Source organism: Choloepus didactylus, chromosome 4, assembly GCF_015220235.1.
Source record: "Choloepus didactylus isolate mChoDid1 chromosome 4, mChoDid1.pri, whole genome shotgun sequence".
NCBI lineage: Eukaryota > Metazoa > Chordata > Mammalia > Pilosa > Megalonychidae > Choloepus > Choloepus didactylus.
Genome location: NC_051310.1, coordinates 31,009,458 through 31,031,855, shown reverse-complemented (window position 1 = coordinate 31,031,855; position 22,398 = coordinate 31,009,458). Strand labels below are relative to the sequence as shown.

At 41.4% G+C, this 22,398-nt stretch overlaps 1 protein-coding gene across 12 annotated transcripts in view; it reads left to right on the top strand.

The window, feature by feature from the left end:
- NRXN3 (neurexin 3) overlaps nucleotides 1-22,398 on the top strand; it is a 1,698,447-nt gene that overhangs the window by 568,005 nt on the left and 1,108,044 nt on the right. For all 12 annotated transcript variants that reach the window (XR_005216274.1, XR_005216275.1, XM_037832161.1 and 9 more), the window contains 2 exons: nucleotides 9,994-10,432; nucleotides 14,510-14,893. Coding sequence is in view for 10 of the 12 variants with exons in the window: in XM_037832161.1 (XP_037688089.1) it covers nucleotides 9,994-10,432; nucleotides 14,510-14,893 (823 nt within the window). In the remaining 2 variants the exon portion in view is untranslated. The remainder of the gene's footprint in view (nucleotides 1-9,993; nucleotides 10,433-14,509; nucleotides 14,894-22,398) is intronic.

Below are 22,398 nucleotides of genomic sequence, written 5' to 3'. Positions count from 1 at the left end.
TATCAAGTGGGCACAATATAAATAAGGAGAAAGAGTGGGTCATAGCAGGAATTATAGTTGATACCTAAGATCCAAGGCTTAGAAAAGCTATCTTTAAATGTGATTTGTGTAACTGGTAGTGAAATTAATTTCAGGTTGGTTTTGCATGGCGTAAGAGACATCTAGTGGTTATCAAAGTGCCTGCAGGTTTACTAAAGGTTATGTAAAGCCATAGGTGTAAGTATTGGGGCTAGGTACGATCACCTTCAAAGGGAACCCCAAAAAAGGAGAGGTTGCCTGTCTCTTTACTTTGAGGTCGACAAAGGGTAAAGAAATCAGTTTAGAAAATTTGTAATTTGACTCCTAGCATTTCCTTCTGTTATTGTCAGTTTGAACAGTACTCTTATTTGCTGTCTTCTGCACCAGTCTGGAAATGATTCTATTATCAGCCACCTGCCAGCCCGGCATACTCTTCCTATAACTTTCCTTATCTCTTCTGCTGATTGCAGAGGGGCTCACTGGACCACTCTGAAAAGCTATCTGATTAGGGTGTTCATTAAGCTAGAAGCAGAATTGCTTAGCAGCTAGGCAAGAGATAGTTTATAATTGCTTCTGAGAGGCAGAGCTACTTCTTTGGAAATTGCTTGGCCATCAATAAACCATACAGCTCTGGTTTACATGTACTTTGTATGAATGAGTGGGCTTCCTATTGTAAGAGAATTCACTGCAAATCCCCTGTGTGAACTTGCCGTTTTAGTCCCTGAGAGTTCTCCTGGAACCTGCCAGTTGGTCAGCACCTCATGGGATAACCTGTCACTGTCCATGGTTCTGAACTCATTGCTTTTTGTCTTCTGGGTTGCTCAGAATACTTGCTTGCCCTATATGCTACTATTGTTTCCAGCCAACTATGCCAGACTTCTTGAAGGTTCCATTTCATTGAATCTTTTTATAGTGTTTTCTCCTAATCTTTTACCTTTGGGTCTTTCACATAAGCTCTTTCTTCTGAAGCTGTTTAGCAGTCCTATTGTCATCCCTATCATTTTGGGTAGTTGGTGGCAGCCCAAAGTTGCTAGCTATGGCCAAAGGCTTCTTTGTTGGGATTCATTCTTGCTTTTTAATTTCTGGTACAGATGATCAGGGCTTTGAGGTACATTTCAAAATATTAAAGTGCTTTCTATGGGAAGTCCAAGCTACATTGTCATATAAGAGATGTACAGTTGTCCCTTAACTTACTCCAGAGAGAGAGGCAGCATTGCTGCTGGACTTTGTCAGCTAATCTTGTAGAATGTCTTGCTAGAATCCTTCATTGGGCTTTGTACTTCTTCTATTTATGTTCTGCCAAGGTATATACATTACTGACAGCTGCCACTCTGTGGTGCAGAACTTGGCATACAGATTGCTTTCTAAATACAAGCACATTTCCTAAGCAGGTACACTGGAGAAAACTCAACTAAATATTCATTGGTGCCACCAAAGTCCTTTTTAAATGTCTGTGGTACTTTAAGTTTCTACCTGCCTATCTTGTCACTTATTGTCAAGCAGAACCAGTGAACAAGCTTCTTCCTGCTTTATAGTCTTCACTGACTTGGAGGTAGCAGGAAGTGGCCTTTGTGATATTCTTTCCCACTTTTCCTCCTCATTTTCTGTCTACTACAAATATGACTTTTTGTCAGGCACTAGGCTAGGCACTGGGCAACATAGAGGGAAAAGACACAGTGTCCTCCACTTGAGAAGCTCTGGCCTGCTGGGGGAGACAGACGGTTAAAAAGCAGTGTGACAAATACTATGATAGTTAGAACACAGTACCATAGGAGCAGAGAGGGGAAAGTCAGCTGGGAATGGGAGCAGAACAGGCAGAAATGATGGGGGAAAGTTTCCCATAGGAAGTAGTAGTTATCCAGACAGAGAATCAAGTTAGGTAAGCCTTATCTAGGAGATGCTTTATTGGAAGGACGGCAGAACTTTGGTAAAGCTGGTGATAATGAGGCAGGGAGTAGATCAGGAAGGATCTTTTATGTAATATTTAAAGTTTGCATTTTATTCTGAAGCTGATGGGAAGCCATTCATATGTTTTGAACATGACACATTAACCCCAGGGAAAAGAGTGAGATGATTTGAGTTGTTTCTAACCCTCAGAATAAAAATAACAGTAGACTCCTAGTGATTCAGGAAGGCATCTTTTAAATTTTGTCACTTTTCTAATCAAACTACTAAAGACTTCCTTTCTACTCTAATAGTTCCATTTTTTTCCATTTGCATATTGTCTTTATTTTTAGAGCTTTTCATGATCAGGTACCATGTACTCATCTGATCTTATTCCCTCTGCTTTGTGATGTGTAACTTTTACTCAAGTCAGGTGGGTGCCCTCATCAAATATTCTAAGACAGAAGGAAATGGAGGCTTTCACTGGGTAGGTCTGTTTCATATCAAAGCAAATGCAAGAAGTTAGACTGTGTATTTATTGAGCCTCCACTATGTGCCAGGCACTTTGCTAAACACTGCAGATGCATTGCTTACGAAATCAGAAACACACAGCCTCTGTGTTTACGAAGCTCAGTCTAGAGGAGCATAATAGGGCCATTCCTGGAAAGCTGAGAGAAAAGAAACATAATCTCAGCCAGGTTTCTGATTACAAGCCCTTATACATTAATTAGGGTGACAAATATATCTCACTCCAATTCTGATTTTTAAAAATATCCTCCCTATAAGCATCCTCCAACATTCTCCAAGTATGTTGGTGACAGGGATCATGTCTCATCCTCCTTGTTATCCTCCATGGCCTAGAGCAAAGGATACTTTATGCATTTGTGTGATTTTTTTTCTTCTAATATTCAAGTTTGGTCAATTTGTGTTAAATTGGCTTTTGTGTTGGAGGATAACAAAGGTGAAGAACAGAGTCACCTCAAGTTCTAGCTTTCAGTATCTGGTGAAAACTTCCTGGAGTACTGCCTTGAGAAGAATTCTGAGTCTCCATCTGATTTCAGTTAGAAAGGGAGTGGAACAGAATGCCATCAATTAATGATTCCATGTGCCAGAAAGGGGGTAAGGTAGAGGCATATATCTGCCAATGTTTCTCCTAATGATGGAGGCATTTTCTATGCCAGTGTGGATGAAAATAATAAGCTGGCAACTAAAAACTTTTTTCCTGCTACCCAGTGACAAAGACCCTTGGAGAACTATGACCCATACATGCAAGTTCATGTCCTATTTCTCTGCCTGGGTTCTTGCTTCCTTAATTCAGCAGAAACTTGGACTTCATGAGGATGATAAAACCTAAACCAATAAATCTGATTCTTTGGGATGGGCTGAGTTTTTACAGTAACCTAAATTCACAGAATGTTGATTGGCAGAAATGTTTTATAGGGGATACATGAATATATGGCAGTCTGTTCCTGATCAGCCTTTTCAGCTAAATAAAAGTCATAAGAAAGTTCTCCTTCTTTAGAAGAATAAAATGAGATTTTATTCACTGTGATTATGCCAAGCACTAGAAATCTTTCTCCACTTTTTAGTGTTCTGTAACTGGGCATTATTCTATCTGTGCATTTCCCTTTGTCTAAGAAGCCATCAGCAATCAAATGTTTAAGCGTGAGCCTTGGGTGCAAGTGGTGATAACTTGGGTAATTGGCAGAGGCTCTTGGGCCTGCACCCATGGCTCTTGGATTCTTGAGGGCAGAGTAATTGGCGGACCCACAGCTTTCTCTCTGGCTGGCTTGCCTGCATGTCTGGATGACTGGATGGCTTACTGCAAAATGGGGTAGAGTCTGAAGACCTTTCTGGTTTAACAGTAGTTTGCCTAGATTTTTTCTGCTACTTTAGCTTGCCCTACGTTCCTTTTTCTTTGGCTTCTCTCTTACAAATGGCAGCATAGAACAGAGATTGCAAACTGGTGGCCTCTCGGGAGATCCAGCTTACAGATAAGCTTTCTTTGCCCCACAGTGTTGGATCACACAGTATTTTAAAATTGGATTGCCACCATTCTACTACTGGTTTCAACTTTATCTGGAGTCTCCTTTTTGATCTTTATTTTGAGCCCCAGAACTTGGCATTTTCTGGCTCCTGCCTCACAAGTCTGAAACTCAGTTTCCAGTTTCTATTTCTGGTTCTTAGCTTTTATCTTTGGCAAACTCAGACCACTGTGAACAAAATATAAACATGGAAAGGTGGTGTCCTTGGTATATAGCAGTTGGGGTTTGACCCCAGGTTGGATGTCAGCTGCATCTCAGCAGGCCGTGATAGTTTACTGACCCCTGTTAGCAAGATCATAAATGCAGATGTGACTCTGGCCATGCCAAATATTTAGGTTCTTCTGACTTTGGAAGCTAAAAGAACCATCTGCTGCCACATTTGTGCTTTGACTTCACTGTTGGAGTTTGGTTAGTGGTACACTGTGGTAGCAAATGATGTTAATGATAATGAATTATACATCTGTGCAAATATATGGTGTGTGTGTGTGTGTGTGTATGTGTGTGTGAAAGCGGGGGGTGGCCATAGGTAGGCATCTTTATGTTGATATTTACATTTATATCTATATACTTTTTATCTTTAATATTTATTTCAGAGTTTGTTAAAACAGAGACTGTCATTATTTGCAGTCCTGTCTCATGAGCTGACAATTGGCTTAGAACTTATGCTCAGAGAGTATCTTTCCTTCCTAATGACTTCATGCTACAATGTGTTGTCTGCTGCTTTAGTTCTGACTTTTCACAGAAAATAACAAAATTGCTAGTAATAACTACCATACCATTTATTGAGTACTTATGAAGGGTCAGGAACTATGAAATGTACTTTTTATATATAATATTATCTCATTTATTTCTTACAACCCTGTGAATAGAAAATTATCTGTTTTTCAGTCGAAAAATTTGAAGCTGAAACCAGCTAAGTAATTTGCCCAAGTCACAAAGCTGGTAAGCAGTAAAGCAGGACTCAAATCTTGGTTAGTGGGGCCCCAAAATCCATGCCGTTAATCACTGCCCTATACTGTCAGTTGATCCCAACATATAATTTAATGAAGATCTGAGTATTTGTTAAGCATCTGTACAGCTTAGTGTGATTTCAGATTTTAAAAGATGTAGCGCATAGTTTTTTTTAATAAGATTTTCTATTGCAAAGACAAGACCTTTGCTCATTCAAAGATAACAAGGATGGGTGTTTTAAGTGCCAAAGAGTGGAGCAGACAGTTTGGAGGGGAGAGAAGTCATAGCAGATAGACAGACTAAAGTCATTAGTTGCCAGAGGATGAAATGGGAAGCGGAGAGGCAGCAGGATATGTGAGTCTATGGAAACTCCAAAAGCAAGATTCTTTCACCATGCTTCTTATTCATTTTCTCACCTTGCATCGGAATGTTACACAACAATAAGATTAGCCCAAAAGTTTTATCCAGAAGCTGCAACATCCTGGAAGCTAAGGAGAAAAAAGAGCTCATTTCATTACTATCTATTGTCAAAGGATTACGTTTGGGTGGTGTAAATACATCTTTGACTTTTGCTTGTTGAGAGTAGCCTGCTCCATGAATAGCTATGAAGTTGAAAGACTTACTGGGATGTGTAGTCAAGGCTGTGTCCATTGACAAGGTGCCCTGACCTGGCTTCACAGTGCTGGTCTTTCCAGCCTAGACACTTCAGAGAGCACTCTCCAGCGTTCTGACCTTCACACATCCTCCCCTGGCCTGAATCAGAGCAATGGGACTCCATTGTCAAGTCATAAACTGATAAATTATTGAGTCTTAAAAGCTGAGCTGGTGGTTTTATTGAAATTGTCTTATATTTAGATCCACAGAGGAGTAAAGATGCCTTAGAAACAAGGGAAAAGGAAGACCAAGTGGTAACCCTCCTACTCCTTGACAGGAGCGAGAGAGAGTGCCAGGAGGCCATCTGGGCACTGCGGGGCACATGCCCAAACTCTTGTCCCTCCTTGTTCCCTTGCTGGAGCACACAGGGGCATGGGAATTACAACAGAACACAGGGAAACAAATGCTCAGAGAGTTGAGAACACAGTGGCCTGAGATAAGAAGGAAGAAGGTTAAAGAAAATACTTCTGGGAGCTGGGACTGTCTCTAACTATTACATTCTTTTTCATGGTCCTGCCATATAACTCAAGCACTGTGCAGGAGTTAAATGTAAAAAGTGTATTGCATCCCAGCAGGATTTAGTTGCCTCTCTTTCTCCAAGCTGGGCAAGTAGTTTGGGCAATAGGGAAGGCAACTTCATCTTTTATGGGCAATATAACCATTCTGATTTTATCAAGTGGCAGTGATCAGGTAGGATTAGAGTAGCCAGGGAGGGCCTGGTGAAGGGGCACCATTTAAAGAAGTTGGAGTGCAGAGGAAAGCACCTACACCTGGGGAAACCAGGGTGAGCAAAAATGCAGAAACACTAACATCTGGGTGCATGCAGAGGCCTTTGAGGAGACCCCTGAGTGCAGAGGAGTAGGGATCCATCACAGAGGGCTCATAAGTCCCCATGAGGTGTGGAGGACTTGGCAGGCCAGGATGGAGCTGGATGTGGTTTTTGTGTTTGAGTAAACAGTTTCCGCTTTATGGTAGGCATGGGCTATAGGAGAGCCTGGGAACCACTCTTCCAGAAGTGTAGCTGCTTTCTCCAGATCTCTCTGATCTAGGCTCAAGTCCTGAATGTGCCCTTAACTGGCCATGTGCTGTTGGGCAAACACCAACCCCCTCGAGCCTCATTTCTATAAAACAGGGCTAGTGCTACCTCTTTCACTTGTTTATGTGGATGGTATAAAATAATGCTTTTAAAGAGCCTGGTATATAGTCAGCTCTCAATAGGAGGTGACTTTTTTATTACATTGTTCCTGCTTCACAGCTTGCCTTAATCCTTTTATTGTTCCTGTGTTTCTCTGCTTGTATCACGGGATATGGAAGAATGTGAAGTGTTATTTGTTCTGAGACACTTTGTCTTAACTCTGGTACTCTGCCCTTAACTGCTTCACTGTCTGTCTTCCTAAGCATGAGATGCAAGTCCAAACTGTCTTTCCAAGTCCATGGGTAGGGTAGAGAGGCCAGCTTGTCAGTCTTTGTGACTGCTTCTTTGCATCCCAGGCTGCATGGCCTCTTCCCCTACGGGGAGCATTTTCTACTTTGTCTTTAATTGCTCTTCACTTAGGTGACTTGACAGCCAAGACTGCTTTCTGTCCCTTGATGCCACCTCTCTTCCTAATTCACTCAGGCTGCCAAGGACATTCATTTGTTTGAGAGTGTGCTTTAATGGGGAACACTATATACCAGATACTAATTTGCCTTATAAGGTGTTCCAGTGGGGTTTCCTGCCTCCATGCCCTACCCAAGGCCCCGGTGCACTTCTGCATGGCCATGGCTGTAGCCCTGCCCAGGGCAGTGGGTGGGTGGGTGGGAAAGGTGGCTGACTATATTTGAATCCCTGTTGGTACAGGTGAGAAGGAAGGTATATTAGTTTCTTGGGGCTGTCATAGCAGAGTGCACCAAACTGGATGGATTAAACTAAAGGAAATTAATTGACTCACAGTTATAGAGTTTAGAAGTCCAACATTAAAATGTCAGGAAGGTTATTTTCCCTCTGAAACCTGTCGGGGGTAATCCTTCCTTTTCTCCCCCTGGTTTCTGGTGGTTTGCCGACAATCATCAGTGTTCCTTGGCTTGCAGCTGCAGTGCCTCACTCTCTGCCTCCATCACCCCTGAGTTTATGAGCACTGTGTCCAAATTTCCCTCTTCTTATAAGGACACTAGTCATGTTGTATTAGGCCCACCCTAATCCAGTATGGCCTCATCTTAACTAATCACTTCTTCAAAGACCCTATTTCCAAATAGGGTCACGTACATGGGACAGGAGGTTAAGACTTAAACATAACTTCGGGGGTCACAATTCAACCCATAACATCGGGCCTACCAAATGGAGCTCCTCACTTTAATATCACCCAGCAATGGGACCCCTATGCTCCTGTTCCTTTCTTCTTGGTAGGTGCTTCTCAGCAGAACCTCAATTCAGCTTCCTGTTAGTTTTAACAAAGCCCAGCACTACTCCAGATGAAGATACACTATTATGTCTTCCTGGGTTTGTGCACCAATTTAGGATTTTCTGTGTTCCATCATGTGTAACAGCCCATTTGATCTTGACAGTAGTCCTGGGGGAAATGAGGGAGTGGTTTGTAGAGCAAGTATTAAGATTCTGATCTTTACAAATGAATAAAACAGATTCAAGAGGTTACCCAACTGTCAATGTGAAAAGGGGTCAGCTCCTTTTTCACCCTACTGGAAGCTCCATATAAATAGACAAGTAATTTCTGGGCCAATGGAGAGCTCACCTTCAACTAACCATTGACCTCTGTCTGGCCTTTTCTGGCCCTGTTTCTCTTGCCAATCTCTCCAGAAGTCTGTATTCTAGTTATTCACCTCTGTCCCAATTTCAGTTATGTGCCTTCTTTACAGAAGAGTTCCTCCTCAAGGCACTTACACTCCATTAAAATGCCTTTATTTCTCCTTTTCTTTCTGCCCCCTGTTTCTTGTAGGGATGCCTGAGCTTTCTTTTCATGTTTTGTTTCAATGGAGCCAAGACTCTCGCTCTGTCCTTTCGGGATGAGCTATTGTTGCACCTTTAAAAGGAGCTCTAGTCATAGTCATTTAACCCAAATGCAGGTAAAGCCAAAGTTTTGTTATAATACAGATATCTCACATGCTGAGGCATAATAATGGTAAGGAGAAGCTACTAACCATTCAATTTTTATTGTTTCTTTTCTGGTTCACTCACTTGAGTGTTTGCCTAATCCTTACAAAATATGTTATTCCTATTCCTCCTGTTTTCAGAGGAGGAAACAGAGCTCAAGAAGATAACTTTGCCAATGTCACACAACTTGTAAGTAGTGGATATGGGATTCAAACCTAAGTCTGGATCCTGACTTGGCATTTGAGTAAGATAAGTAAAGGGCATTGAAAAATGGTTGGCATAGCCAGTATGCGAATGTTAGCCTCTTTTCCTTTCCATGCTCTTTTTCTGGTTTCTGTTATTGCATGGATGTGACATCACCCAGAGATCAAAGTACCAAAATCCATCCCAGGGAATTGCATCAGATTTCAGTTCTAAAAACAGCAAAACCTTTTTGAAATTCTAATTTTGGGAAACAAGATAAGTCCTGTCTTTATGTGTATTACACCAGATGTAGAAAGTCATAATATATTTTTTTATGTTTTAGGGTATCTTATTCTACCATTATATGTATAAAATCGGTACACACGATGTGCAAAAAAACACAGACTCCTCTTTTCACCAATTCTTAATACTCAATCATTTTTAAAAGTAATCCATCCATATGGTTAAAAACAAAATATAATAATATAAAAGGGTACTGTGAAAAGTGAGTCTCCTTTCCACTCTTGAATATCAATCCCACAAATTCACTCCCCAGAGGCAATTCATGTTACAGTTTCTTGTGTTTCTTTCCAAAGATGTTTTATGTGTATCTGAGTGTATACTCATATAATATCCCAACCTCACTTCTACACAATGATGGCATAATACTCACTCTATGCTCTTCCTTGCTAATAAACCTAAGATGAGTTGGAGAACATCCAGGTCAAAACTTGGGGCGCTATTTCATTCTAAGAGCTGTGTAATATTCCATCATAAGGATGTGCCAGTCTGTTATTGATAGTCACTGGGTTTTGTTCTGGTCTTTTACTTACCAAGGACTCTTCAGTAAATATCATTGTAACTTGTTATTTGCATCTGTTGAATTTTATTTGCAAGCTCATATTGTGTAACTTTCTGACAAGGTAAGGAATTGGCTAGAAGGAGAGAGACAAAATAAATATAATGGAGAAGCAGGGTCTTATTCAGGGCTGTGGCACTCCTGCAGGCTCCTTAGATGCTTTTGCAAGATCTGTGTTTCAGATTTCTCATATTGTTTCAGATTATTATCTCCTGAAGCCTCTTCTTGGACCTTTTGCTCAGGCAACGGGTGAGCAATGGATGATAACTCTTTGCAAGATTGATTCATATGACACTTTCGTCTTTTGACAGGTTGTTTATAAGAATAATGACATCCGTCTGGAGCTGTCTCGCCTGGCCCGGATTGGGGACACCAAGATGAAAATCTACGGTGACGTTGTGTTCAAGTGTGAGAATGTGGCCACGTTGGACCCCATCAACTTTGAGACCCCAGAGGCTTATATCAGCTTGCCCAAGTGGAACACCAAACGTATGGGCTCCATCTCCTTTGACTTCCGCACCACCGAGCCCAACGGCCTGATCCTCTTTACTCATGGCAAACCCCAAGAGAGGAAGGATCCTCGGAGTCAGAAGAACACAAAGGTGGACTTCTTTGCCGTGGAACTCCTAGATGGCAACCTGTTCTTGCTGCTTGACATGGGCTCAGGCACCATCAAAGTGAAAGCCACTCAGAAGAAAGCCAACGACGGGGAATGGTACCATGTGGACATTCAGCGAGACGGCAGATCAGGTAGGGAAAGACAGAGTGTGTAACTGAGAGTAGCAGAAAGCTGTAGCTTCTCATTTTCTTTCTCCTGGCTTTAAATAATTTATTTTAATTTTGGCACTGCATGCTTGTTGATGCTTTTGCTGTTCTCTTTAATGTTCTCATAAGATTTTGTTTCTGAACAAGACACCTGTCTCTTTGACACTCGCATTCTTCTTCACATCTCCCCTGTCACTCACTGCACTGTCCTCTCAGTGATATCCAAGACCCTGGAGCTAAGGAGCATTTCCACTGGTACCGAAGCAAATGTCATGTCACTGTTGTGATAGTGTTTTTTTTTTTTTATCACCTCTTTCTTCTCATTTTCATCAACATGAAAACCAATTGTGATATCACAGATGCTGCATTATATGATTACTCTGTAGGATGAACTTGACTGTGCAAGAATTTATGCGATGATACACCCTTCAATAATTGGCAAGAACATGCAGGGAGAAATTATGACAAGAAAGGAAAGGGCAAATTGATTTTTCCTGAAGTCATGTTCAATTTAAAACCTTCCTTTGGTGTGAAAGCCTATATTTCATTCTTTGCTCAGACCTCACTAACTCTCTCTTCCTCTTCATAACCTTTTACATTTGGTTTAAATGGCTTTGTTTGTTTCTGCAGCAGCAGATCAAACAAGCTAGCCCCAGGCAGTACACAGTCACTCTGGAATAGTAACAAAAGAGAGAGGGGGGAAAAACACAAATAGAGTTTGGAGCTTCTGAATGCCTGAACACTCTGCCTAGCTGTCTCTGGACCATGTGGCAATGAAGGTCACGTTCTGTGCCATCAGAAAGTTTATTTCCCCAAGAGCTGTAATTGGAGACCTTGAATTTCAGATTTATTTCTTGATCCTCCATTTAGGTAGGGTCTTTGCTTTATTTGCTATATTGGTAAAGATTCACTTTCCTGGTGGATGCACAAAAGTCTTCCATTTGGACGTGTCCTCTCTGGGTGCATTTTGGACAATAAGAGAAAGCAATAGGTCCCCAAAAAGGCTGCAGCCAGGAATGGCTGTGCTTTGTTGGAATGGCTTTTCTGCATCATTCCAGAGTTGGAGGGATGCAGTGATGAATAACGTTGCCCTTAGGAGGAGTTGGATGGGTTCTATGCAGAGGGCAGACGGGTGGCAGATTGCAGCCCTGGATGGTTTATTGCCCAGGAGGAAGCTTTATTGATTGTCTGAAATCTGATTGGAACCAAGAGGCTTCAAACTAAATGTGCTCATTGAGCAAAAATGAACAATTTGTGCCTTTTTAACAGAAAAACACACAAAATATTAATTTCTCTGGAGGCTGAATCCACCCCCCACTCTGTCTCTCAAAGTTTGTCCATACAATGTCTGCAGTGTCAGAGCCAGAAAACTCTGCAGAATAATGAAGGAAATACTTCCGTTGATAGCTAGAATATCATGTGTGTAGGGTCTCTGGAATTGGGTCATGGTTGATGGTTTTTATGTCTGACTAAACTAGGCCTTGACACCTTTAAAAGTTCACTGTCTGTCACAGGGTTTCCAGGACATATGCAATTGCCATATTTCTATTTATGTTTATTCCCACCACCAATTGCTTTTTCAAGTAGGGCAGCTATTTTGTTTTGTTGGAACCACGAGAGACTTGTCTTTGATAAATATGTTTGGATTTCAGGATCCTTGAGCTTTATACCTGGGACTTACAGCTTTGCCCAATATTTAGAAGTACTGATGAATTTGATCAAAACCTATAAAGATTTACTGAGTCAATAAATAATTGACTCATGAAAGCCATGATACTTGAATTTTTAAAAAAAATAATATATTAAACTTCATTTCCTCATGTGGGTATTTTCTGGTATATTATGTTTGGTTAGAACCTATACTAAAATAGTTACAGAAATATAAAGGTATCTAAGTGCCTTCTTCCTAAGTCTCCTTCCTTGGTCATTCTGAAGAATAAAATGACTGAGAAGTGATCTAGAAAAACTTTTCTGATCACGCCCCAGTTGGAAACTGATTCTTAAAACTTGATAAGCACATTTAAAAACAGTTATGGTCACACATTCAGGGGACAGATTTTCTTCAAGATATATTTAAGGCTCCAAAATTTAAATCTGTTCCAGGACTGTCCTTATTTGGCAATAGATGTTCCTCCCCGTTAGATGGTGATCAGATGTTTCTTAGGACATGGTGGAGGGTAAAGAAAGGAGATTGTGCAATAGGAAAGATAGAAAGAGACACAAACCTCAAATTCCTCATTGGTAAAATAGAGAAAAGAAATATCTCTCACTGCATGGGATTATTGTAAGGATCAATTCCCAAAAAAAGCATATGAAGTACTTAAAATGGGTGGCCAGGAAATTATTACAGTTATGTGGGTTTTGAAAGATTGAAAAAAAAAAGGCAAAGCAGATTTCTCTAGAAGAAACTCATGGGGAAGAGTAGGGGAAAGGCATGCCTGTTTGCTTAACCCTCTCTTAGGCCCCTTGAGCCCTTACAATCCTTGTGTCATTTTTGTAATTTAGAGTGTACTTCACTTTCTTGATCTCATTTGATCTTTTCAGCCCTCCAAGTTATACCCTTCATAGCCAAGGGAATTGAGATTCAGACAAAAAGTGAAGGCTGGCTGATGGATGGCACAACCCAGTTATCTTGGTACCAATAAAGCACCTCACATAGACTGAATATATATACATATATATATTTAATTTCTGGCATGACGTTTTGATATCACATAGACCAATTCCTTGATTTTGCAGTTCAGGAAACTGAACCTGAAGCAATGTAACTTGAATGGTTCAAGACTGGCCTAGGGACAGGAAGCCTTTAGGACTAGAATCCCTGTTCCCGAGTTCCTGGTTCAGGCTCTGAGTTCCATCTTCATTTGATGGTGCCCATAATCTAGCTCTTGCTTTGGCCCTGCTGATCCTTCTGACTTCATCCTGTACCCTCCCTCTTGACCCCTCCACTCTAGCCACACTCCTTCCTACCTCAGGGCCTCTGTAGGTTCCTTTGCCTCTGCCTGTCATGTTCTTTCCCTGATCTTTGCATGTCTGGATCCTCCTCAACATTCTGGTTTCAGCTTAACTGTCACCCACTTAGAGAGAACTTCACTGACTACACACTTTAATGTAGAACCCATAGGCCACTATCATGGCACCTGTTTTACTCTCTTCCTAGCACCCACCATTAGCTACTTTCTTGTTTATTGGATTGTTCCTTTGTTTTCTGTCCCCCCAAGGCTGGGACTGTGAGCTCCAGGAGAGCAGGGATGTCTTTCAAGTTTACCTCTGTATGTTCAGTCCCTAGAACTTTACCAGAGACACTTGTTCAATACATACATTTTTAAGAGAATAAATAAGGAAACATGTTCCAGTTAAAATTTATCAGTGGCCATGCCCAATATATTCACTTGCAGGACTGGTAGTTAATTGCTGTCCAGTTCAGACAGTATCAGTGCATAGAGATAGAGAGAAGAGCAGATTGAATCCTTTTAGGGGCAGTGAGATAGTGAAGAAGACTTAACAAACATTTATGGGGCCCCAATCTGTCACAGGCACTGTTAAAAGCACTTTACATATATTAACTCATGTAATTATCTCACCAGCCTATGAGGTGGGTACAATTATTTTCCCACTTTACAGATGAGGAAACTGAGGCAATGGAAGGTGAAGTAACTTTTTCAAGGTTACACAGCTAGTATAAGGTAGAGCTTGGGTTTAAACACAGGCAAGAACTATGCTTTCAACTTGTATGCTACTCTCAGCCAAGACTTTTAGGCAGAGAAAAGATATCAGACCAAGTGCTAAGCCACTGGGACTTTCCTAGTTCCCACTCTGGGACAAGTTACCTTACCTGGCAGAGGTTGGAACTAAATGGTCCACATTGTCCTTTTTATTGTCTGGCATAATTTCATTCTGTTGCCTGCATTGCCTTCTCCTGGCCAGGCATGGTTGTTCTTGGAGCTCACCTGCTGGGCTCCTTTTAATTGGGCTCCTTTCATTTGGTTCATGTAATGGCGGCTCACCTGCAATGCCAAGAGGGCTGTTAGCTCACTCTGTTTCCCTATATCCGCACCCCAGGTACTATATCAGTGAACAGCAGGCGCACACCATTCACCGCCAGTGGCGAGAGCGAGATCCTGGATCTGGAGGGGGACATGTACCTGGGCGGGCTGCCGGAGAACCGCGCTGGCCTCATCCTCCCCACGGAGCTCTGGACCGCCATGCTCAACTATGGCTATGTGGGCTGCATCCGCGACCTGTTCATTGACGGGCGCAGCAAGAACATCCGGCAGCTGGCGGAGATGCAGAATGCTGCAGGCGTCAAGTCCTCCTGTTCACGGATGAGCGCCAAGCAGTGTGACAGCTACCCCTGCAAGAACAATGCTGTGTGCAAGGACGGCTGGAACCGCTTCATCTGCGACTGCACGGGCACTGGCTACTGGGGAAGGACCTGCGAAAGGGGTGAGTCCGGATGGCATGCCAGGGCTGAGTCGGGTAATGGACTGCAGTCGTCTCTGGATAGCCCAAACCTTTGCACCTATCTACACTTTCTTTCCGAGAAGGCTTGTCCTGGGCTCACTGATTTCAAGCTCGTACTCTTTCTGGTTCTAAAGTATTAGACTTGTTTGGCTAGGGTTGAATTTGCAGAAAAGGAAACTTTAGAATAAATATTACCATGATCATGATACTTTTCTGATTAAGTATCAGATTTCTTCTATTTAAAGAGGGTGGATAATTCTTTTTTGGGATTCTGTGTGGGCTAACTGTCTGATTCACTTATTCATTTAACACTTAATTTTTAGTGCTTTCTATGTGCCAGCTACTGGGTTAGGCTTTAGAAAGACAATATTGAACAAAACAGACCCAGCTCTGTTCTTATAGAGCTTGCTGCCTAGCAAAATATCCAGTCATTAAATAAATAATTATGAACATCTTGAATTTTATAAGAGGTAGTGTGATGTATTTTTTAAGATTTTGGGCTCTGGAGCACAGACTGAGTGAGGAATCTGATTCTCATGGAGTGATGTGAACTTCATCAAGTTAATCAATATCTTTCAGACTTGATTTCCTCATCTGTAAAATGGAGATAGATACCTAACTCACGAGATGATGATGAGGATTCAGTGAGTTAATAGATGCCTGAAATATAGCAAACATTTGGTTATAAACGTTAGTGATTATTAGCATCATAATTATCGTCATCAACTTCATGGAAGGGAAAGTACAGAGAAGTTTGAGAGGTCCTTACAAGGGGAACCAGTGTACTGTAGTGGTTGATAAAGCAAGGAAACAAGGAAGAAACATACACATTGAGAATGGAAATATGAGTAGGGGTTACTTTGGCAGAGGTGGAAGCAAGGAGTGTGTTCTAGACAGGGAGGATGGCAGGTATGAAAGGACAAGGATGAGACCACAGCACAATTGAGGAACTGAACAAAGTCCAGAATGGACTGGAGTGTAGAGTAAAGGATGTGTGTGTGTATGAGAGTTGACTGAATAGATGGGAACGACACATTGGGGACCGATGCTGTACAACAGGCCACGATGCTGGGAGGAGCCCCTTTCCATTCACCTCTTTAGCATCTGATATTTGTCCTGAATTTATAGTTTGGGAAAAGGGCAAAGATAAAGGTAAGTAAAGAGAAAAAAGCAAGACAAGGAGACTTCAGTTTATAAGCTATATCCAGATTGCAGTTCGATCTATTTTTTGTATGCCAAGCATACAGAATCAGGCTGGCTGTCCATGGGTTGTCAGAATCTATTTTTATGATAGATAATTTACATAGTTGTCAAACTTTGGCTGAGCACTTAGCTCTAGGATAGGATCTGAGGATACTGCATTTGTAACAGACACAGTTCCTGCCCTCAAGGAACTTTTTTATTTGGCTAGGGAGTTGAGACTTCTACATGTGAAGCAGTAGTAATATGCTATACGGCAGTAGAATGACCTCTTTTGGTGGACCAGACTAGGACGACCTAGAGATTCAGAAAAGGGACCGTTTCATAGGGAGAGACATTCAGGGTCTCATCCCTAGAGACCACCAGTATCCATAATTGGCTAAGTATCAGGAGGATGGTGATGGGGGAAGGGCCCTGGACCAGGCCAGGAACAGCAGCTGAATGACCAGACAGAAGGTGTTTTCAAGGAGTGTTTCAGTGAGGTCAGCTATGCTATTAGTTGAAGTAAATTTCAAGAGGACTGGGAACCTTCCTTGTAGTCAGACCAAGAACAGGACACAGGACATTGGGGTGATGGAGGAAGAGGGAACTTTCTTGGAGCTTATGGAATTTAAACGCAGATGCACTGAATTTTCAAAGCAATGACTACAAGAACATGAGCTCATATGAAGAGGCAGTCATCTGGAACAGAAGAGGGACACATGGGGCTGGTCAGTCTGTCAAGTCCCTGGACTCTTTCCAAATCTCTCTCTAGGGTTAGCCTACCCTGGTGCTGGTCCTGGAAAATAGAAAGGTCATTTGACCTTCAAGATGCATGATATAGTTCTGGTGTAGTCCAAGGTGTTACAGATCTTCGGTCTTCAAAAGCAATCAAAGAACCGAAGGTCACTTCAAACATTTCACTTCTCCCTTTGGGTCTCTTCCCAACTCAAGAGAATTGTTGTTGCTAGAGACAGGCAGCCGTGAATGTAGCCAGCTGTGTAAGGTGTCTCTGAGCTCACCTATTCCAAGGGCAAATCAACAGGACTCAGTCCAAGATTTGCCAAGTACAGTGAAAGTCACTGCACCTTTTATATTGCTACTTTTGACTAGTCATTAAAAGTCAGCTGATTGGGGATATATGAGGGACAATTATTGCTGCTACAGTGCAGCCAAGACTCATCCATTCTGGACCAAATGAGAAAGAGCCTAGCAAATTTAAAACATTTGATCTATATATCGCTCAAATCCCAGATGGCTCAACTGATTGTTTTGTTCCCCTGCTAATTGTTTTGTGCCCTGTATTGTTCTTGACACCATGTTGGGAATGAATCAGTGGAGTGTAAAAATGATAGGACTCCACTCTGGTAGCAAAGAAAATAGAGCTTCCCAATGACATTGTTTTTTATTGAAACAGATTCTTCAGTGTTGACTTTTTGATTATTTTTTTTTTCATTTTTCATACAAACAGCAGGCATTTACTGAAGCTTGTTTTAGTATGTACCAGGTACTTTGCTAGATGCTAGAATTGCAAAAACAACAACAAAACAAAACTGATGTAGTCCTTACTTTTTAACAAGGAATTTATAGTCCTCCCAGGAAATATGGGTGGTATCTCATATTCCCTAGATGTCTGTAGGGGGATAGTGGGAATGGCCACCTGTACATGGGGATTGATGGTCTGAAGAAGGGGACCTCAGGGTTCTTGGTTGTTCCTGGCTCCTATTTCTAACAAAACCTTGGGCTCTCTCTACCTCTGATCCTCAGTATCCATTATAGGCCCTTCTGAAGAGTAGTGAAGGAAAAATGATTGGATCACTCTTTATACAGGAATGTGCTCCCCTTTGAATGAAGGAATGCTGTCGTATCTACTATAACACCATCAACCTGGTCAATCAGTTTACCGTTGTTTCTCTATTTTTTTTTTGTAGCAGCACTAACCCTAAGCCTGGGTACAAATTTAGTCATTTGTACTAAATATGATAAGCCTAAGGCAATTCCTGAGGCAGCATGCCCCACCTAGTCCAAGCTGTGTCCTCTCCTTCAGCTTCATAGTGGAGTGCTGGACCTACAATAGCAACATTAGCATTAGAAAGGAAAATATGGTTATACAAAATGGAGAAAGCATAGGTGAAATGCTGAAAACTGGTATTCAGAGCAAAAACAGAATTAAGGATGGCCAAGGTCAGACACAAGATCAAAACAGCCCAAGAATACAAGTAATCAATCTAAGGGACAACTCCCAGATCAGAGTTGTCAGCAAGGGAAGAAGACAAGGGAACTAGGAAATATATGAGTAGATGAGACTAGGATTGATTTGCGTGGGTATAAGTAAAAAATGCAAGACCCTCACAGGGTCTCCCCTCACAGGAGAGATTCTACTACTCGTGAACATGGCAACTCTGAATCTTGACATCTGATGATTGGCTTGATAATGTACTGAATTTTTCTCAGCATGATCTGATTCTACTCTAGGATATAGATGTTTCTACACATCCCAATTGTTTAACTCTAGCTATTTTTGTGTTATTAAAAGTGATATGAAAGATGTCCCCATGATCTAAAAAGCAGAAGCCTGTTTCAGCTACTGAATGCTGAAAAACAGCATTTCAATCAGTTTGGTTGATATGCTTTAATCTACTGGAAAACCAGCTGCCATTCTGTGATGTTCTGTTAAACAGTGGGAACATTCTAGCTTGCATTCAGTCTGTTCTGGAGTCATTGCTTCTTAAGAAGATATCATCATAGAAGATATCAACATAGGCATCTCTCCTTGCCAGGGTAGGCAAACTGTTTAGTTCATTGGGTGAGAGTCAAATACCAATAAGTCAAGTCTCAGGATTTGATTTATTTGTGGACCATTGACCCTCAGGCCATGGAAGATTCTATCCTCTTTTCTAGATGGCTTTTTTTTTTAAGTGTACGCTGGTATTTATTCAGCAAGAAAGTAAATATAGCTCAGCACAAGTCCATCCCTATTTCAACAAAAATAATCTACGTTACAGAGCCTAGAGGCAGGACCATCTAGTGGAGACCGGCATGAGTTTCGGAGTTAAATGAACCTGGGCTCCATTGGTTGTGTCACGTAATAGCTAAATGGTGTACAAGTATTTAATTTTTTAAAGTCTCATTTTCCTTGTCTGTGAAATGGGGATACTAATACTTACTAGTTGAGGCTCTTTTGGTTGCAAGCTACAAAATTGACTATGACTAACTGTTCCAGTTCTCTAAGCTGCCAAAAAGCATTATACCAGAAATGGGTTGGCTTTTTCAATGGGGTTTTATTAGGTTACAAATTTACAGTTCTAAGGCATGAAAATGTCCAAATTAAGACATCAAGAGGAAGATACCTTCTCTGAGGAAAGTCTGCGTGCGTCTGGGGTTCCTCTGTCACATGAAAAGGCACATGGCAATATCTGCTGGTCCTTCTCTCCTGGTTCTGGTTTCAATGGCTGTTGCCAAAATGTCTCTGGGTGTTTCTCTTACCCTCATAAAGGACCCCAGTAAAGGGATTAAGACCACCCTGAATGGGCTGGGTCGCATCTCAATTGAACCAAAAGGTCCCACTCACAATAGGTCCGCCCCCACAGGGTTGGATTAAAAGAACACGGACTTCTGAGGGGTACATAATTGTCAAACCAGCACACTAACAGAGTAAAGAAAGAGGATTTAGTGGATGATTACCTGGATAGGTATTGATCAAATAAAGGTCTCACTAACTGTATCTCAGAAAAGAAAGCAGAGCATCTCTGGGGACCCCAAGGTATTGACATTGAGGTGATTTTGTTTCCCTGCCTTCCAGGTTCTGGACTTTTCTGTTCAGATTTGCCATTTTCATAAAGGAGAACCTGGTTGGCTCAATTTGGTTCATCTGTCTACTTTTCCACCAGTCAGCTCTGTTCAGGTCAGCAAGGTCACCTGAAGAGATATGAGGGTTTACCCCTATGTACACTTTGGGGTGATTCCTTGAAAGGAGGCATATTTGTGAGCCATCACCATACCACCAACTCCAAGGGCTGTAAAGAGGTGAAATGAGAAAATGTAATTTGTGTTAAGCACAGTGGCTGGCATATGTATAGTGATATTTTTTCTTATTTAGGTTACACCTTAAGGAGAGTGGGTCAGTAGCATAATTTTCATAAAGAAAAATGATCTGTAGGATCTGTCACAACCCCATCCCCAGTGGGACTGTGTCCTGCAGATGTCTGGGGCATTCTCTCCATTCAGGTGTATCTTGTTGGCTAAAGGCAAGTATCCACAGTATGTCAAGCACCCTCTAAGAGATCAGATGGAGGCCAATTGTTTCATGTTATTCTTTGGAAAGAGGTGAGAGGGCTGAGTTTGTGGAGAATTGATGTGCAGTGGAAAAGTTTGTATCTTCTTTGGCATACACGGTGCTTTAGATTTTTTAATCTGAATTCTCCCTTACGTTCAAATGCTTTCCTGCCTCAGGCCTAGGGCAGCATTTGAGTCACCAGCACTAAGACCACAATAAAGAAGGCAGACTACATGTGGTTTCTCTAAGGCTCTAAGCTTTAAGCTTTATTAGCTGGAAAAAAACAAATACAGCAAAGGAATGATATGCACATTAAATAAAATTTGTAAAGAACAGCAAAGTAAGCATTCAAAAGAAGAAAATCACCCAATGCTCAAACACAAGTGTAGTTCCCTATAGTCTTTTCCCAATTATGCATGAAGCTTTGGTTTTCATTTATGTAGCTGTAGTCATGCAACAGGTAAAATTGTGTGTCCTTTTTTCCCCACTTAATACCATATTGCAATCTACAATCTTTCTTCCTTATCATTATATATTCTTTGTCTATATATTTATATTTGTAGTTGCTTACTGAACCGTGTACTTAGTGCCCTTTCATGGTAGAGATCAGCGTACCCTGACCCGTAAGGCCACATCCTGTTAGAACTACCAGCAATGTGGAACTACTTCACATTTTTTTCACCCTGCCCTACTTTTTTGCTACTCCTGCTGTCTGCTAAAAGAGAATATTTTCTGGGATCATGGAAATTGGGTGTCTTTGAGAATATTAATTTGCAGAACAAGGAAAAGGTAGTAGAGAGGATGATCTGCTCTTCTCACAGGTCCTTGGAATTCCATCCATCTGACATATACACCAGCTGAAAGCCAAATGTGCAGATATTGTGAGTTCTCTCAAATGACTCTTTATTTTAAATTTTAAATTCAGTTTTACTGAGATACATTCACATACCATACAGTCATCCATGGTGTACAATCAACTGTTCACAGTGCCATCATATAGTTGTACATTCATCACTCCAATCTATTTTTGAACATTTTCCTTAAACCAGAAAGAATAAAAATCAGAATAATAAAAGTAAAAAAGAACATCCAAATCACCCCCCCCCCATTCTACCTTATTTTTCATTTAGTTTTTGTCTCCATTTTTCTCTCTAAAATGATTCTTTTTCCAACAGGAAAGGAGTGCAGGCAGCAACTTCTCCCTTCTCAGCTCCAGTACTTCCCTTTCATCCATCAAAAGCCAACCACTCGGCTGTTGTGAGCTCCTGGGGGAGGCAAGAGCAGATTCTGTGTGGGAAGACACTCCCTTAGCCAAGGCTAGAGTGCATCATTTGGATGCCACACATATGCCACTTGGAAATCACAGCATCAGAAAATAGTAGAGCTGGAAGACACCTTAGATGTTATCTGTGTTTAATCCTTACTTTAATAGGTGACGAATTGAAAGCCCCAAGAAGTTAACATCACTTTAACTTGGAGTAGCTAGAGAGTAGTTAGAACCTATGATTCCTGACTCCTAGTTCATTGCTTCTTTCCATTACATTGAACAGACTTTTCTTCTTGTATACCTTTTAAAAAAATGATCATTTGTAAAGCTTTTAGGGAAAAAAAAAACCAGTGCATTGTATATCTTTGTTTCCCCACAGTCTCTAGCACTGTACTAAACATATCATCATTATGAGGTTATTAAATGTTGGAGGGTTCCAAGGCTCTGTCTTGGGTCTCCTCCCAACCTGCACACTCCTCTTGGTGCACTCACCCATTGCCATGTGGTCAAAGGTCATCTTCTATGTGAATAACTCTCAAATCTGGACCTCTAACCTGGAACTCTCCCCAGAATCCCAGATTTCTATATCCAGCAGACAACTTGATGCCTCCATTTGGATGTCTGATGGGTGTCTCAACCATAATATGAAGCAAATAGAAGTCTTGAGTTCCTCTTCTCTGTCCTAGACCCTTTCTACTTTCAGTTGTTCCCACCTCAGTAAATGGCATCACCATTGTCTTTGGACATTCTCCTTGATTTTTCTCC